This window comes from Diabrotica virgifera, chromosome 1 (assembly GCF_917563875.1).
Source record: "Diabrotica virgifera virgifera chromosome 1, PGI_DIABVI_V3a".
In the NCBI taxonomy this organism is placed as follows: domain Eukaryota; kingdom Metazoa; phylum Arthropoda; class Insecta; order Coleoptera; family Chrysomelidae; genus Diabrotica; species Diabrotica virgifera.
Genome location: NC_065443.1, coordinates 67,626,533 through 67,646,669, shown reverse-complemented (window position 1 = coordinate 67,646,669; position 20,137 = coordinate 67,626,533). Strand labels below are relative to the sequence as shown.

Sequence of the window (20,137 nt, the reverse complement as noted above, 5' to 3'; positions counted from 1 at the left end):
ACGGGGGATGTGAATTGCATAGTGTAGAATTCCTTCCCTCTCGTCTTCACTGCAGCATCCATTTGACTTGCAAATTGTAGAAGTCTTGGAGGTGTCACCAGGAAAGTGTACCAATAAGTTTTCAATTTAAAAATCTTTTAGTAATATTTTTAATATTTTCAATATTAATAATTTACTATTAGGATTGAAAACTACTTCGTCTAAAAATATATGTTCCGGAGCAAAAAAACGTGATCTTTTGTATTTGTTTAAAAATAGTTATTTATGAAACAGTTCGTGAAGTATGCTATTTGCGAACGCACGCGATATTTAGAGCACGAGAGACAGCGGAGCGAGTGCTATACATCGCGTAAGTTCGCAAAAAGTACTTCATGCACAGTTTCATACAATATTTTCTCTACCCTACCATAAACAAATAAAAAAACTGTAACTCTTCGTCACTGGAATTCATTTCTATTCTACAATTTTTAGAACTTTGACATTTAAAAATTCTAACTTCTTTCAAACCACAAAACTGTAAAAACTTTTGTCGTAATTTATTGCTCATTATGTCATCACCATGACAACGCCAAAGTTAAGGATATTTGATTATATGAAAGTGTGTTAAAAACAGTGCGAAAAAGTAAGTCCCATTTAAAATACATTGTTACTTCACGCTCACTTTAAACACTTCACGCACTGCTATCTATAATGACAGTTTTCACAAACTAAAAACTTACACACAATATAACATAGAGTGGATAAAATTGTTTAAACAATTTCTGCCCAAAAATTCCGCCCGGTGCTCTTCAGATTTGTTTAAAGGGGACATTTTTGAATAGGATTTGACAAAGAAACCGAATCAAAAATTTTTTCAGACGGGAGCGGTCTCACTACATGGACCAAAGAAATCAAACTTGTTTGGTTTCGCCGCTTTGCTCTTTGCTAGCACTCTGTGCACCTCCGTTTGCCAGTATGAGTTTGATTTCTCCGCTTTGCTCTTTGCTCTTTGCTCTTTGCTCTTTGCTCGTCCACTCTGAACGTACGCTAAGGGAGCTAGAGCTCTTTGAAGATGGCGCCATGTAATTAGTTTTTCTTAAATACCTCCAGAACGCTTCTATTTAGAAAAACGAAAATTTGTATACATATTTACTTTCTAGAAATGAGTCGATTCCATCCATTGCGAATTTCTAGTACCGGTCATAGGCGTCCGTTTTGGGTAGGGCAACGGTTATTTTATCGCATAACTTTTATGCCTTTAACTTTTAAGCATTTTTGATACTGGATTATTAAATTGTGAGGTATTCTAGTACTAAAAGGTACTCTTACTTTAAGTCGGTAGGACACACCGTTTTCTAGAAAAATCGATTTGAATGTTTTTGGTTTTGGGAATTTGAAAAAAAAAAGTTGAAAAAAATTAAAAAAAAACGATGCATTTTACCAACTTAAAGCAAGAGTAACTTTTAGTACTCGAATATCTCATAATTGAATAATCTAGTGTCAAAAATACTTCAAAATTAAAGATAATAAAGTTATGCTATAAAATGACTGTTGACCTACCCAAAACGGACGCCTATGACCGGAACTAGAAATTCGCCATTAATGAAATCGATTTATCTCTGGAATATAAATAAATGTACCAGTTTTCATCTTTCTAAATATTTTTTTTTAATCTTCTTTTTTGAAATTCAAAGAACGAAAAATTTTCAAATCGATTTTTCTAGAAAACGGTGTATCCTATCGACTTAAAGTAAGAGTACCTTTTAGTACTAGAATTCCTCACAATTTAATAATTCAGAGTCAAAAATGCTTAAAAATTAAAGACAAAAAAGTTAGGCGATAGAATAACCGTTGCCCTACCCAAAAAGGACGCCTATGACCGGTACTTGAAATTCGTAATGGATGGAATCGATTCATTTCTGGAAAGTAAATATGTACACCAATTTTCGTTTTTCTAAATAGAAGCGTTCTGGAGGTATTTAAGAAAAACTAATTACATGACGCCATCTTCAAAGAGCTCTAGCTTCCTTAGGAAGCATTTTTGGACTAGGTGAATTGGGTTAAATTGTCCTAAAATTATCTGAGTAATCTCCTGTCTTCGTTTGTCGGTAGAGTTTCTGGACACCCTGTATAATAATCATGATAGAGAAAATTTGACAAACTCTGATGCACTGAAAGAAGGATTTGGTATGAACTTTAAAACAGTATTATTCTCTACCCCTCTATATGGAGTTAAAGCCTGGACAATTGAGGACGTCGCTGACAAAACAGTCGCCAGCTTTGACATGTACTGTTATGGAAGAATGTGGAACATATCACGGACACAAGACGTAACAAACACGCAAACATTTAGAAAGATGAGAAAAGAAACAGAAAAACTCAACACTATGAAATAAAGAAAAATGAGACAGACACTTTGGCCACATACCTATTAAGAAATGAAAAATATTAATCAAAAGTCTAATAAGTCTGAGCTTTTTAAGTTAGAAAAATAAAGCATAACAAAGTGGCGAAAATGTACTGTAATCAAATGTGAACCATCTTTTCTTTTCTTTTAGTTTATACTTTATTCATTTTTGGTGGATATTAAAGGAAATAGTTCGCTAAAACTATTATCACGGTGAATGACAGGACGTGAAATGCAATTTAGATTTCCCTTGTCGAGTATTTCGCCACTGTTATGCTTTATTTTTCCAACTTAAAAAGCTCAGAGGATAAATAATTTCGAATTTTATTTCCTGACTTATTAGACTTTTGATTCATAGATGGTGCTAGTAGCATCTTTGGTAATTATTTTAATAATTACCCGGAAAGGATGAAAGAATTTGATTTCAGTTCAGTGCCTCTACCCAGGTGCTCCGATGAGGAAACGGTTATTCCGAATACGTATAAGCACATAGTAGAGGCTCTGTACTGTAATCAAATCTTAACCATATTTTCTTTTTCGTACTTCCGGGCCTAAAGTGACAACTTCACTCCCTTGTGACAGGTACTAAAGTGTCACATTTAATCCCTCCGGGATTAAATATTGACGAAACTCCCGGAACGATTAAATCACAAACAAACGAATTTAAGGGATATTTTATTGAAAAATATAATTAATTAGAATGGTAATTAACGTTAATATTCAAATTAATATTGTGACAGAACTGATCTACCTGCTCAGACGTGAGAATTCTTGACTTCTTTGGCTTAAATCCCTCATTTCTTCTCTTCAAAAAAGCTAATAATTTTGGAAATTTACTTATATCAATATCTTCTCTAATGTTAATAACCGATTTCAGCATTGAGTAATGTGCCCAGAGAGTTGAGGCACAAACCGCTTTTGATTTATCATCGAAGTAGACTAACAGCGCATTTTCAGTAGGTTGTCTCACATTTTTTAAGCGGCACCACTTTTTAAAAGCATCGTACTGCTGCTCGTATAGTTTTCTAGATTTCGGTGGTAACAATTCTTCACCTACTTCGGCTGCTCTTTTATCAATATCAGATACACCTTCTTCACTCATGATACCAATAATTATCAATAACAATGTTTCTTTACAATGACACTAGTAATGACAATGTTTCTAAATTATAACTGTCACAACGCAATGTTACTATGGTAACTTATTTTAAAGACAGTTTATTAAATGAGTTGAAGAGAGAAAAAACTGATTGAAATTATTGAAATAATTAATAAAATCATACCGGAAGTACGAAAAGTATCGTATATACCTTGCGACTGAAGTACATTTAATCCTTCAGGTAAATTATGGCCCTCCCTGCGGTCGGGCCATAAACTTTACCTTCAGGATTAAATGTACTACTTCAGTCCCGCGGTATATAATGTACTATTATTTTAATGAAAACTATGAGTTGATCCGATTGATTGCATAGGGGCAAGTGGAAGGAAAAAGAGGACCGGGGAGACTACGCCAATCCTGATTGAAAAATTTAAAACAGTGGAGTGGAAAAGCAACAATCTAACTGTTCAGAACTTCTGCAGGCAGAGTAAAATAGCGACGGTTAAACTGCAATACCTCGTAAGTCGATTTTTGGTCCATTATGACTTTATACTTTGTTGGTTTATACTTTTACATACCTTTTAAACTACGAAAGCTTGTAAGTCAATATTTAAATTTAATGGTACTAGCGACATCTACGAAAACCTCGTAAGCAAGATTTTAAGTTGAAAAACCTCGTAAGTAGCATTTTTATGAGACAAAACCTCGTAAGTTTAATGACAGTTTAAGATTTTAAGTTACAAAACCTCGTAAGTCGCTTTTTGAAATATATTATTGAATAATTTTACTTAATGGTAATGGAATCGTTACCTAAAAAGGACCCTACACACAAAAAACGAATAAATTGAATCTTACATACAGAAGCATACATGTTTTTCGTCTCTCCTCTAAAGTTACATAAAACTGACTTACGAGGTTTTGCAGTTTAACCGTCGATGGGCAAGTGAATAAGAAGAATTTGTTATTATCTGGAAATGACTGTAATCCTAACATTGTATTGCACAGTCTGCTTTAAAAGTTTTCTTAATTGCTTGTGATTTTTAAAATTATTACGCACATTTATATTTTCTCATAATCAAAAGTTTGGTAAAATCCCATATATAAATTTTGCAGAGATTACTTAACAATCCTTGTTTACTCCACGATAATGAATTATTAAAAATTAACTGACCACTGACCACTCGAGCGAATGTCGGTGGCCAATTTTATTAAGGTTAGAATGTCATCGTATCTGCAGTCTTCCAAAGACTAGTCAATTTAAAACTGTACATAATTTGTAAAATGTACCCCCTGTGGGTTCTGAATTAGTCGAGTTAAAAGCATTTTGGCTCGCAATTTTTTCGTCCAGCATGGATTTACTTGAAATTTTCATAGAAGGTAGAAAGTAGTCCAAAGATCATTTTCTATATCATGTTGCTGTACGCTAAAACCTTGGGGGTAGTTGCCATCCCATCTCGGGGGCGGGAATTTTGTATTACATTTTAACCATGTAATGCGATGTAAAAAGTAATTTTAAGAAAAAAATGTTTTCTACATTTTCTTCGTAAAAGTAATATTTTTCGAGTTATTCGTGATTGAAAGTAACAGTTTTTCGACGTAAAAATCAACTTTTTTAGAGGGTTTTTTTTGAGAATAACTCAAAAAATATGCATTTAATCAAAAAAATTGTAGATATCAAAATTGTGTCTTTTAGTAACACAAACAAAACTGTTTTTCTATAATATTTTTGCGACCAATACAAACCGAGATATGGCATGTTAAAAGTTAGCTTTTTTCGTCAAATGCCTAATTTGAAATAATCAAAGCCAAATAACGGGAAAACTTTGCATTTCTCCAGGAAAACTTATATGATGTTTTTTCAAGCATAGAATAGGATCTTTCAAAAAAGATAATAAAAAGTTTCTAGCATAAGTTTCTTTTTTCGTCAAATTCATAATTTGAAATAATCAAAGCCAAATAATGGGAAAACTTTGCATTTCTCCAGGAAAACTTATATGATATTTTTTCAAGCATACAATAGGATCTTTCAAAAAAGATAATAAAAAGTTTCTAGCATAAGTTTCTTTTTTCGTCAAATGCATAATTTGAAATAATCAAAGCCAAATAACGGGAAAACTTTGCATTTCTCCAGGAAAACTTATATGATATTTTTTCAAGCATACAATAGGATCTTTCAAAAAAGATAATAAAAAGTTTCTGGCATAAGCTTCTTTTTTCGTCAAATGCATAATTTGAAATAATCAAAGCCAAATAACGGGAAAACTTTGCATTTCTCCAGGAAAACTTATATGATATTTTTTCAAGCATACAATAGGATCTTTCAAAAAAGATAATAAAAAGTTTCTAGCATAAGTTTCTTTTTTCGTCAAATGCGTAATTTGAAATAATCAAAGCCAAATAACGGGAAAACTTTGCATTTCTCCAGGAAAACTTATATGATGTTTTTTCAAGCATACAATAGGATCTTTCAAAAAAGATAATAAAAAGTTTCTAGCATAAGTTTCTTTTTTCGTCAAATGCATAATTTGAAATAATCAAAGCCAAATAACGGGAAAACTTTGCATTTCTCCAGGAAAACTTATATGATATTTTTTCAAGCATACAATAGGGTCTTTCAAAAAAGATAATAAAAAGTTTCTAGCATAAAAATTGAGCAACTTATGATCAAAAAAAAAGTCGGTACCTGTTTTTCTCTACGAAAAAAACAGTGAAAACAACCCCCTAACTACCCTTGTAACTAAAAACTGGTCTTCAATTTTCCGTAATTCCTTTTATATTTATATTACCAATACACCCAAGAAGTTTGACCTATTTAAAAGGCCTAATTTTAGAAAAATTGGAGTTTAAAGAAAAATTGATTTTTTGCAATTTTGCATTTTTTATCATTTTTTTCAAAATATCTCCGAAAATACTGGAGTTACGAAAAAAATGATAGATTACTAAATTGCAGCTTTTTTAATAGCTAAAATTTCCTTATGCATAGATTTTTATTATAGTGAATACTTAGCGAGATAGAGCTGTTTAAAACAGTTTTTTACGAGCAAACATCCCCTTATTCGAGCTTTAAACCCACCTCAATGAAAAATTAAGGGATCTTACGGAATTTAATCTACACAGTCTTATTACTCTTCAAAAATCCTACAAAACTATTATTGAAAAAACTTTTTATCGCCAAAAATGAAGGAACTAATTTTTTTTTCGAAAAATTCGAATAGTCCCCTTATAGAGCATTTTCAATATACCTATATAATACCACAGAGCCGGTTCGTATACTGGATGACTTAAAAACTATTTGTATGTGTATTTTTATATATTTGTAAATTCGTATTTTTGTGTACCTAAATAAATGTTTTTGTAATTCTTTAATTCTACTTTTTTTTCTGTATAGATCTATTAAATTGTCTACTTATAAAAATTGCAATGTTATTAAGGGTGGTTTTTAAGGGTTGAAATATTATGATATTATATCCTAAAGCATAAAACAATCATTATTTAACCATTCAAAACCACATTTTACCTATATTAAAAATTACAATGTTTTTATATAATTTTTGACAATAAGGGTAGTTTACACTCCTAAAAATAATCAACGCCCTTGAGCATGATATAGAATATGAAGTACAGGGTAAGATAATCCTAACCCCAAATTTTTATGTAAATTGATGCAAGCCGAAATTATTCTTTTAGGATAAGTAAACTTTTCATATATAGCTCCAACAAGGGTGGTTTTAAGGGTTGAAATATTGTGATATTATATCTTAAAGTACAAAACAATCATTATGCAACTAATAAGAAGCAAATGTTGACAATATTAAAGTTTAAAATGTTATTTTATAATTTTTTACAATTAGGGGTGGTTTTCACCCTTAAAAACTAAAAGCGTACAACGGCTCAATATAGAAAATGAACTAGAGGGTGAAATGAGCCTAATCCCAAATTTTTGTACATATCTGGACGAGAAAATTGCGAGGTTTTGCCATTTTTCCACCTTCATTTCCTCGACTAAATATGTTTTTATAGAAATTGTTTTATTTTTTCATTTTGAGTCGTCACGGATATTTTCTCAATATACCTTGCTACTTTTTGCTGTTACGTGACCGAAAAAAAACTTCAAAAATGTCATTTGGCTGAAAATGGCATCCCGCTTCGCCTCCAAACTCGTAATTAATGCAATTAAGAACAGATGATAGAGACATATCCTACCACATTGTGCGGATTCAATTTTTTTCTCAAGTCGGTGGTTTCCAAAGCGAACACGTGAGACTTTTCAGGACAATGTCGAAACGCGAAGAAATTTCAAGCTCGCTCCTACCTGACCCATAAATTACACCTTTTTATCGCACCGAATTGTTTTAATGTCGATTTGTTTGAGAATTTGTTTATATAGTCGAGTCACTGCCGTTCAGATTAGTTCAAAAGATGCCGTCAACGAAAGTGATGGCGTAGCAATATTTGTTTTATTTGTATTTGAAATTGACTAATTCTATAAAACTAATACATACTATATAAAATACCGTAATAGTGTGATGTTACGTATATATTTTTAACGTTTAAAATAAACATAATCTTTAAAACATGATACATGTATAATCCTGTAGGAGTGTCAGAAGACAAATATCGCAAATTAATTTGTTCTTCCTATACAAGCGCCAAACAGGTTTTCCTTGCATATTATTTCATGACTAAATAATTTTGACATCTTTATATCTTTAAATCCAAACAAGCATTCATCGTAAAAGCCAAAAAAGGTAAAATAATTACAGATTTAAATGAAAAACAGAAGAGATGGACAGAATACATTGAAGAACTGTTTGCAGATGAAAGACCAGAAATAGAAATTGCAGAACCTACAGACAACACAACAGGGACTGAAGTCCTGAAAAGCGAGATAGAATATAATATATTATATTATAAGGAACACTAAAGGGAGTAGAGCTGCAGGACCAGATGAAATTCCTGTAGAATTGTTGAAACTTATATACGACGACATCCTTGAAATAATGGTGAACATCATTAACACAATTTGTAGAACAGGCGGCATCATATAAAGAAATGGCTCTCCTCTACTTTTGTCACAATCACGAAGACGAATACCGCCAGAGAGTGTTCAGACCACAGGACTATAGCATTGATGAGCCACATATTGAAAGTATTTTTAAAAATAATTCACAAAAGAAAATTTAATAAATTAGAAGAGGACATACGTGCCAAACAGTTTGGATTCAGAAGTGGACTGGGAACACGGGAAGCTTTATTTGGTCTGAGTGTGTTAATGCAGAGATCAGAGATGTTTGGATGAAAACCAAGACCTCTATGTAGGTTTTATAGGTTTTGAGAAGGCCTTCGATAAAGTCGGACACAAAAAACTGTATGACATCAGAAATCCTAAGAAGCAAAAACATTGACAGTCGCGACATTAACATCATATTCAGATTGTACTAGGGAAAAACAGCAAGAAATCAAGGTTGATAATGAGTTTAGAAACCGAAGAAATTGAGATTCGTCGAGGTGTACATCAAGGTTGTGTGCTTGCTCCACTACTATTCAATATATACAGCGTGTCTACTTGAGTTGGAAACATATGGGAAACTTTTTTATTATTAATTTTACGAAAAAAAGTTATTCTTTATAAAAAGTTCTGCATGCCCCAAAACCTTAGATTCAATCATCAGATATCAAATTTTCTAAATATTATACGAGGTATGTCAAAAAATATGAATTTCGGTCAAGGGTAAAGTACCTTTATTTCTCTCAATATCGAAAATTCTTATGATAAAAAGTTGTTTGGAATTAAAAACTAAGATCAAATATGCAATTACATGCTTCTTATTGAAAAAAAAAATTTTTCTCAAATTTAAGGATACCCAACATTGTTTTTAATTATTACAAATATGATAACTCGTTTATTATTCATTTTACGAAAAAAAGTTATTCTTCGTAAAAAGCTTTGCATGGTCTAAAATCTAAGACACAACCATGATATATCAACTTTTATTAATTTTATACGAGGTGTGTCAAAAAATATGAAATTCGCTCAATATTATAGCACCTTTATATTTCACAGTATTTCAATTAGAAGGATGTAATTGCATATTGACACATAGTTTTTAGTTCTAAACAACTTTTTTAATAACTGTTTTCAATATTGTGAAAAATAAAGGTACTTTACTCTTGAGTGAAATTCATATTTTTTTACATAACTCGTATAAAATTAATAAAATGTGATATCTGTTGGTTGCATCTTCGGCCTTATGACCTACAGAGCTTTTTATAAAGAATACCTTTTTTTCGTAAAAGTAATAATAAAAGAGTTATCGTATGTGTAATGAATCAAAACGAAGTTAGTATCAATAAATTTGAGAAAAATTTGGAAAATATTTTGTTCCAATTAGAAGCATGTAATTGCATATTTGAGCTTAGTTTTTATTTCCAAACAACTTTTCAGAATAAGCATTTTCGATATTGAGAGAAATAAAGGTACTTTACTCTTGAACGAAGTTCATATTTTTTGACATACCTCGTATAATATTCAGAAAATTTGATATCTGATGATTGAATCTTAGGTTTTGGGGCATGCAGAACTTTTTATAAAGAATAACTTTTTCTTCGTAAAATTAATAATAAAAAAGTTTCCCATATGTTTCCAACTCAAGTAGACACGCTGTATATACCGAAACAATATGTCAGGAAGCGCTCCTAGAGCAACACATTGGTATGAACATAAACGGAGAATTAATTAACAATATACGATACGCTGATGTCACGCTAATACTAACAGATAACCTGATGGCAAATTTACAGTATTTGCTGGAAAACATAAACCCATTCACTCATACCAACAAGTATTGTCTAAAACTGAACATCAAAAAGACAAAATTTTTGATTGTAACAAAGAAGCTATTCACCAATGTAAATTTAACCATAAATAATAAGTAAGTTGAAAGAGTTACGTCCTACAACCTACAAATATTAAGGGATTTGGTTCACTGATACTTATGACTAGACAAGAGAAACTAAGAGGCGAATAGAAATAGCGAGACAATAATTTATCAAAATGAAAAAGTTCCTATGCTGCCGAGACATAAATCTGAAATTGAGAACGAGAATGTTAAAGTGCTATGTTTTCTCTTTTCTGAAGTACCGCATGGAAGCTTGGACACTAAAAAATATAAACATCAAATACATCGAGGCATTCAAGATGTGGTGCTACAAAAGAATGAAGAAAATACTATGGACAGAGAGAGTAACAAATCAAGATGTTTTGCTGAAGATGGGGAATGAATGAAAATGAAGTCATAAAAATCATACAAACGAGAAAACTGGAATATCTAGGCCACATAATGAGAGGGGAAAAGTACTCCCTGCTAAGGCTCATAATCCATGGAAAAATCTCGGGAGAGAGAAATGTGGGACGTAGGAGGATTCCTTGGTTGCGAAATTTAAGGGAATAGTACGGGTACAGTTCAATACAATTGTTCAGAGCTGCAGCCAATAAAGTTAGGATTGCTGTGATGGTAGCAAACCTCCGATAGGAGACGGTACTGCAAGAAGAAGAAAAATATCTTTAAATAAATGTATCTCCAACTGTAAACAACAGAACTAAGGAAGTCTACTACTTGATTTTATTGAAAGAATTCTGCTAGAAGAAAAATATTATTAAAAAGTACAGATCTCAAAAGAAACAGTGGTCAGTGGAAACACTGACCGAAGGTTTATTGTAGCTCTTGAATTACCTACATCGGAGAAAATAATAAATGAAATATAGCAAAAATATTACATGAAAAAGAAATTATCTCGAAAATTAATAAGTAAACATTAATAGTAATTTATTATAAATAATAAATTAATAGTAAATTAAATCTAAAATCACTTTCAGATCATGTCTCGTACCTACATTGACAACAATAGGATACCAAAGATTACAGCAAATAAAAATAGAAGCCTTATTGTATGCGGATGACATAGTCCTTATAGCAGATTTGCGTGACAAAAATGCAAAAACTTATAAACATATGGACAGAAGAAATAGAGAACCCAAATCCGACACCTGAAAGGGTATAAGGAAGGGGAGAAAGAAAGAAAGTTAAAAGTAGTATGTTTCTGAAATAATGAATTGATTCCATATTTTTACATTATACTGTATAATAAATGTTGATGACAGGAGAATAAAAGTATATTTGAGTAATTCATATTGTACCAATAATAATTAAAAAGAGTAGTTTTGATTAATTGGCAATAGTATACATTTAATCATATTTAAATTAAGCAATTTATAATGTTCATTCACAATTTAACGTTTAATTTAAATTTTCACCTAATCTTTAATTAAAAAAACCCTATTCCCACAATTAATTTCTGAAACTCCGGAAGACCGGCCACTGTGTTTTAAATGCCTTGTTACAACTTCTAACATATATTTACATATTAATTTTTTAAATCCAACTTTGATACGTTTATAAAGCTGCAGTAAATTGACAAAATATCAGTGGTGTACCCACTATTTTAAAGGAACACAATCTTTCATTTTTTTGTGTCTTAAGAATAACGAAATTGTTTTTCTTTCTCCAAATGTTGTAGTGATCTAGTGATTATTATTTTCACCCATTTTTAAGGATACCGTCTATCTTTGAAGAATATCTGTAAATTAAAAGTGTTAAGTACATTTTTCAGCAGCATGTTAAGTATGAACGAAAAAAACACGAAGCTCTTTTGCAAATTTTATGGTATATTAGGTACACTCGCATTAGTGCATTAGCTGAGAATGCAAAAAGCAAAAGTGCTGTTAACCACAATAAAAACAGCCAAAATCGAATACCTCGTTCACATCATGAGGAACAGCGAAAGATATGACTGCTGCAACTAATCTTGCAAGGAAAAGTGGAAGGAAAACGAGGACCACGAAGGCGAAGGATTTCCTGGCTGAAGAATCTACGTACGTGGTTCATAACAACAACCACATATCCTTTTAGAGCAGCAGTGTGCAAAGTACAGATTGCCATGATGGTCGCCAACATCCGAAACGGATAGGCACTACAATAAGAAGAAGCATTAGTGAAGGAATACGAGATCTGGGTGCGCAGTGGACTTCAGCTTGTTTAATATCCGCAGCTAATATTGTTAATCATGTGTTTGTTGCTGTTGTCTCCATATTTTGAGGCACCTCAGATTTACTTGGACTCCTTTTTGGACTTCTGCTATCCGTTTGATTGTCACAAGCTCTTTTTGGCAATCTGTAGTTGTCTGTCCTCACTATATATTACCAGTCCATCAAAGTTTCTGGAGCCTTGTAAATTATGAGATAAGTTTTCATTTCAATTATGTTAGTTCATAGTTTTGGATGTCTTGATTCCATCTGAAGCTGATTGGTCTACAAATTTTCTAGAGAATTATTGTAGCTGAACAAAGTTATAATGAAAATAGACGGTTTCGTTTTGATTTAAATCTGTCTCCTGCCATCCCCGATAGCTATTTCTAGGTCTACCCGTTGTCAAGGAGGCTATGCAAGAAGACAAATTTACATCAAAACTCCCGATCTTCTCGGTATAAAATAAAACTATTTATACCGTAGTAGTAGAAGTAAGGTTAGTAACCTAAAGTAAGGTTAGAACGCCCTCTAACGGGGAATAAGTGAAATGAACGTGAAATGAATAGTGTCGACATTCATTTCAAAGTTATAATGCTTTCTTCTAGGAAAATATGTATCAATCAGATATCTAGCGATCAAAATAAATAACCTCTAAGGTGACTCTTTCTAGGATATCAATTAGTAGCTAAACTAAAAGTAAAGATCCTAGCTCCTAAACCTATCGCAGTTTCCTATTAGTTACTCTCAAGAACAATCTATAACATGCAGACAGGTGTAGGTAGTATTGTTCAATAAGTTTGTCATGTCATACAGTATGGAAAGTGTAGATAGTTATAGTAGGCAAGGTAGCTGACCTGAATGAATACCAGTTTAGTGGTGAGCTATTGATTGAGTATTTTCCTTTTGATACAAGTTTCTTAAGTTCAGTTGCAGGAAATACCTTGTACCCCTGAGTGAGATGTAAATGGTTTCTTAGGTTTCAACTTCATTTTAAATCTGAAAGTCTTTAAATATATGTTTGGGTACTTGTTTTATTAACTTATTATTCCATCTAAATCCAGAAAAGAAAACTAAAGAGACCCAAATCTGCTGAGCGAGTTTGCATAAATAAAAATGATAAAGTAGTGTTTAATAGTAAGCCCTAAAACCGTGTTTTTTTAAGATTGGAAAACAGTAAATTTTTTGTATAAAAAAACTCCTACATGTAATATATTAGTCATTTCAGGCTAATCAAAAGTTACGCATTGGTCCCTAGTCAGATTGCACACTTTGCACTTCCATATAAAAAATTAATTACTAGATAGAGAAAAGATATCTTATTAAAACTTGTACGTTTTTATATAAACCCAGATGCCAAACCACTACCACTGTGATTGATTCAACAGAGGCTGAGCTGGTTACGCCTCTGACGTACAAAAAATTGAAGAACCGTGCCTTATAGAAAATTACAGTGTGTCGAATCTGTGACATACACCAGCGCATCTGAAGCTCTCCTGTGACAGGTCTCATTGTAATCAAGCATACCAATCTTTAATTACTACACTATGACCTGGACTACCTGTTGCGAAGGCCGGACGTTATTATTAGGTTTTTGTTGTTGTTTTCCTTCTTTACACACACAGAAAAGGTGCGTATATGTAGAATGTGGTATGTTTTTAGTGCCTATAAAAATATTCGCCGTATACTATAGTTCTGGGTGATTTGATAAATGTATAGTGTTCATATCTCTTTTCGCAGAGTCCAAAATTTACTTTTATCTTCTTTCTTCATGTTTTCACTGTATAAATCAATATTACCTTTGGTAGTTTATTCCTTCCCTATTTTAAATAGAGGATTAAATTAAAATAGGGGATGCTGAAGAACCTCCAGAGTTAGAAATTAGAACCACAAAAATATGTAAAGAATATAAATATATAGGATCTATAATATCTAAAGAAGGCACTACCAAAAGAGACATCGGTAACAGAACGCCGCAGGGCAAAAAAGAGGTAAACATTCTAAGCTCTCTACTATGGTCTAAAGATATAAGACAAAAAACGATATTGACAATCTGTCGTACCTTTGTAGAGCCTAGTATGACTTATGGGGCAGAAGTTTGGCAGATCACGAAAAAAGATAGAAATAGAATAGAAGTAGTAGAAATGGATTATCTAAGGAGAGAGTGCGGTATATCCAAAAAAGATCACATCAGGAATGTTGATATTAGAAGGAGGAAAAATACTGTATATTCCAGTGTAGATATAATTGAAACGAGACAACTAGTGTGGTATGGTTAAGTGAAATGAATGAATGAAGATAAATGGCCAAAGAAAGCTTTAAATTACATACCACAACAAAGAAGAAGAAGGAGAAGTTGCCTGGGAAGAAAATATATACGGCACATCATGAGAGATAGAGCGATCAAAGAAGACGAATGGATGGACAGAAAATGATGGCGGTTGAAATGCGATAATCGGCAGAGGCTGTAGGAAAAGGAACCTCTCTTATAGATAGAGAGTTTATTCTTAAATTGCGTACTGATTTGTGAAAAAGTCAAATTTTCCCTATTCTTCTCTTTTTAATTTGACAAATAATTATCTACGTCATATGGTATTTTTTGGTATATGGAGCACTATATGCTTTGACAACACAATGCTTTATCCTTGTCTATATTTGAGATTTGTTTGATATCAGCATGTTATCACGATTTTAAGATACTTGCTTATCATCAGAAGTGAGAAGATAATTACAGATTCAAACTTCAATGCTTCCTGCCATAATAGCAGCTCCAAAATCTACATTTACTCTATGGCGTTAATGTCTTAATTAATTCTCTAAGTCTCTGTTTTGCCTAACTTATGAAGGACTCTACAGGCCCTTTTTTAAAATCTGGTTGATTATTATCCCTCTATCCCGTGTGGTAACTTTTGAAGGAAAAGTCCTGAATTTGGAGTCCTGAACGTTGAGTCTTGAAATTGGTATCTAGTTACTTTAGGACACTTTTTTTCTTCTTTAAATTTCAAACCGTATCGGGTACTTCGACATTCTGTTGTTTTTTATGCCTCTATATTGCCTCGATTATTTCTCAATAACATCTCTTAAAGAACTCTTAACCATCAACAGTTTTCCTGATGTTTTTTAGTAGTTGTTTGCGTTGGATATTTTCCAGAATAGTCTTGATTTCTCTTGTACTCTCTTATAGAAATGGACATACTGAAGAGCACCATCATTATCTTTACACTTATATAAGTTCAGATTTTTAACTCTAACTTCAGCATATATTTCCATTTTGTATAAGGCCCATATTAAACCAACCACAAGAAGAAGAAGAAAAGACAACAATATAAATTTCAACAATGTTAAGATTGCAATTTGTCCATAAAACGAATTTATTCTAAGATCAAAACAATTTTTCTTAGTGTAAATACGCAATATGGGAAGTACGTATGAAAAATTATTTTATTTCTTAATTATCCATGGATAATTCATCAAAGGTAACATTCATTTGGGTTGAAAGTGAATCCATCCATCAAAAGATGACGTATAAAGTAAACTAAAGTTGTAATATACCTACTATTCAAACAGACACACAAATACGAATGGATTTTTTTCTTGGTGTTTTAATTAAAAATGGAAAAAAAATATGTAGTAGGGGTCTTTTTTCATGAGAAACCTACTTTTTCTGATAATTTTTTGGCATTTAATAATTGTTTTAACTAAAGTACTTGCAAAAGAATTCGGAAAAGAACAAAATAGAAAATTTACACAAATATATTAAATTTAAATATTGAAAGATAAGAGGTTATCCGAATAATTGCAAAATAAACCCATTACAATTTTATTTTTAACTTTGTTGTTGATTCGGTTAAAGAGGCTTATATTTATCGTCGAATATTTACATATCTCATCTTTGATTTGGACATTTGATGTCGATACATGAAAAATCAGAAATGAGCTATCGAGTAAAAAGAAGAAGCAAAATACCTAACAGACATAATATATAAAGGCCTGACGTTCACTTCCCACCTAAGCACCACTGCCCACAAAACAGCATTCGGCCAAACAAACCTCAGGGAACTCACAGGAAGAATAAGCAAACAAAACTTCAAAATTAAAACTAAAGTGTTAAATAACAGCACTCATACACTACCAACTAGAAGAAGATCCAATCAGCCTAGAACAGATGTCTGAGCTTCAAAAGTTCTGAATCTACGTGACTGAATGCTTCTTGTTCAGAGACAATAACAGGAAGTGTCTGGGAAGTTAGAGAAAAAAATAAGTTTATTTGGTTATATAGCTTACCTTCTAATATCGAATCCATCGTCTGCCTGTACAAAGACGCCCTCATCCTAACGAAAAACAACTCTTCGGGCCTTTCCGGTAAGTAGTACACCAAAAGCTCTGTATCAGGTGCGATGGGTTTAACAGCTTCGTAGACTGGTTCCCCCCGGACTTTCGTCGCTACGAAGTTGACTGCTGGATTGAAAGCATTGGCCACTCTTACGAAACGTACCCAGTTGCAATGTCGTATTTTTCGGGAACCTGTGAGTGAGATTTCGTCGTAGCAACCAAATCGATGCCTAATCTGTAACCAAAAAGTGAATGTTAATTACTGATAGAGTGAAGAATATTTCTGCTTATATTTATGAGATTGTAGTTGGCAATAACAAAATTTGGAATCCAGTTTCTAATTCCAGTTCTGGATTTCAGAAATATTGAACAAAATATAGTTTAATCGTTGCTTAGCTTATTACAACTTTTTAATTTAACTGAAGTTAATATCATTTTTTAGTCCAAAGAATCTCAATACAGAGACATAGAGATAGTATTGCAGGGACCTATATAAGGATGACCAACGCCAAAAACTTAAACAAATCTCTGACGAGCTGGAAGAATAACGTGATATACTTGAAAGTGGAGTAAGACTGGTGATCAGTAAGTTCAAATACAATAATGTACCAGGTCCAGATATGATAACAGCAGAAATGCTCAAAGCCACAGGAGAAACCGGCGTAAAATTAGTTCATTCACTCTATAACCAAATATGGCATTCCAAACAATGGCCTGAAAACTGGATAAAATCTACAATAATGGCAATACATAAAAAAGGCCATAAATGCGACAATTATAGAACTATTTCTCTTATATCACATGCCAACAAGATAATGCTCCATATATAATCAATGAGAGACCAAAAACATTCATTCACAGAGAAATTCCACAAGGCAAACTGGATTTACCAAAGGTAGAGTTACTCGAGAACACCTGTTGAATATAAGACAGATAATCGAAAAATCTAGGGGGAATTCAATATTCCACTCTACATAATATGTTTTATACATTATCGTAAAGCGTTCGCCAGGATCAAGTGGAGACACTTAGGCGAATACTAAAATAAATAGGCGCACCACAACACATTATTTAGCTTATAACTGAACTATACGAACACACTACTCGATCAGTTAAAGTGCTGACACACTTTCAAACGAATTTATCCAGAACAGACAAGGAAGGGGTATCAGACAAGGATGTATATTATCTCCACAATTATTCAATATACAGGGTGTCCAGAAACTCTACCGACACACGAAGACAGGAGATTCCTCAGAGAATGTTAAGGCAATTTAATAAAATTCACCTAGTCCACAAATGCTTCATAAGGGAGCTAGAGCTCTTTGAAGATGACGTCTTGTAATTAATTGTTCTTAAATATCTCCAGAACGATTCTAGTTAGAAAAACAAAAAATGGTACACATATTTATCTTCCAGAGATAAATCGATTCCATCGATTATGAATTTCTAGTACCAGTCATAGACGTCCGTTTTGGGTGGGGCAACGGTTATTTTTATCGTATAACATTTTGTCTCTAACTTTTAAGCAATTTTGATACTAAATTATTAAATTGTGAGGTATTCTAGCACTAAAAGGTACTCTTGCTTTAAACCGGTAGGACACACCGTTTCCTCGAAAAATCGATTTGAAAATTTTTCGTTCCCTAAATTTGAAAAAAAAATTGAAAAGAATTTTCAAAAACCGGTGTATTGTACCAACTTAAAGCAAAAGTAACTTCTAGTACTAGAATACCTCATAATTTAATAACCTAGTGACAAAAATTCTTAAAAATTAAAGACAAAAAGTTATGCGATAAAATAACCGTTGACCTACCCAAAACGGACGCATATAACCGGTAGTAGAAATTCGCAATTAATAAAATCAATTTATTTCTGGAATATAAATAAACGTAGCAGTTTTCGTTTTTCTAAATAGTTTTTTTTTAATTTTTTTTTGATATTTAAAAAACGAAAAGTTCAAATCGATTTTTCTAGAAAACGGTGTATCCTATCGATTTAAAGTAAGAGTACCTTTTAATACTATAATACCTTACATTTTAATAATCCAGCCTCAAAAATGCTTCAAAACTAAAAACAAAAAAGTTATGCGATAATATAACTGTTGCCCTGCCCAAATCGGACGTCTATGACCGGTACTAGAAATTTGCAATGGATGGAATCGATTTATCTCTGGAAGATAAATATGTGTATCAATTTTTGATTTTCTAAATAGAAGCGTTCTGGAGATATTTCAGGAAAACTAATTACCAGACGCCATCTTCAAATGGCTCTAGTTCCTTTAGGAAGCATTTTCGGACTAGATGACTTGGGTTCTGAAATTGGTAGAAAATTATCTGAGGAATCTCCTGTCTTCGTTTGTCGGTAGAGTTTCTGGACACCCTGTATATGGGCAGCATATTATGAGAAGAGCACTTGAAGGATGGGAAAAGGGCATCTCAATAAATGGTCATAAATAAACAATTTACGTTTCGCAGATGACTGATCTGATTGATCTTATACGACTGGTCGAAAACGAAAGTGAAATATTTGGTCTGCAATTAAACATATCAACAATCATTAATCAATCATCCACACATAACCACAATTGACTGGTTTGAGGATGTGAGCTCATACTTATATCTGGTATCATTGATCAGAAACACAGGGTCACTACAGGAAGAAATAAAACGTAGATGTGATCTAGCAAAAGTTGCCACAGCAAAAATGACCACAATATGGAAGGACTATCAAATTTCAAGAGCATTAAAGATGAGGTTGATCAACTGCTTAATATTCCCAATACTGACCTAGGATGTGAATCTTAGACCCTGAGACAATCGAAAAGTAGAAAAGTTAGCTAACGACTCTCCAGTAAAGTCCATCTCCAACCATTAAAATACTTTGGACATGTTATGAGAGCAAACACAGAAAACATGGAAAGACTCGTTATACAAGGAAAGGTGGAAGGCCGAAGATCACGAGGAAGATCCCCAACAGGATGGATCGATTAAATTACAGAAATGTGCAAAAGACCTATGCATGAGTTAAAAGAAATAACCAGAGACGGACAATACACGACATCGCGTCGACCACTACACTCCCTCCGAGGGTCAGGCTTGAAGAGAGAGTCTAAAATCATTACAAAATTGTCTGGCCAGTTGGTTGTGAAAACCAGTACCAATAAATCACAAACACACACAATATCATATTGGCTAGAAAAAGTGTGCAAGAAACACACAGTTTTCTCAGCACTTCT

At 32.6% G+C, this 20,137-nt stretch overlaps 1 protein-coding gene across 1 annotated transcript in view; it reads right to left on the bottom strand.

Annotated features, from left to right (window-relative positions):
• Positions 1-20,137, bottom strand: part of LOC114326976 (zinc finger protein 250-like) — a 343,951-nt gene that overhangs the window by 77,052 nt on the left and 246,762 nt on the right. Inside the window, exon 2 of the mRNA XM_028275467.2 lies at positions 16,852-17,134. Within this exon, the coding sequence (XP_028131268.1) occupies positions 16,852-17,134 (283 nt within the window). The remainder of the gene's footprint in view (positions 1-16,851; positions 17,135-20,137) is intronic.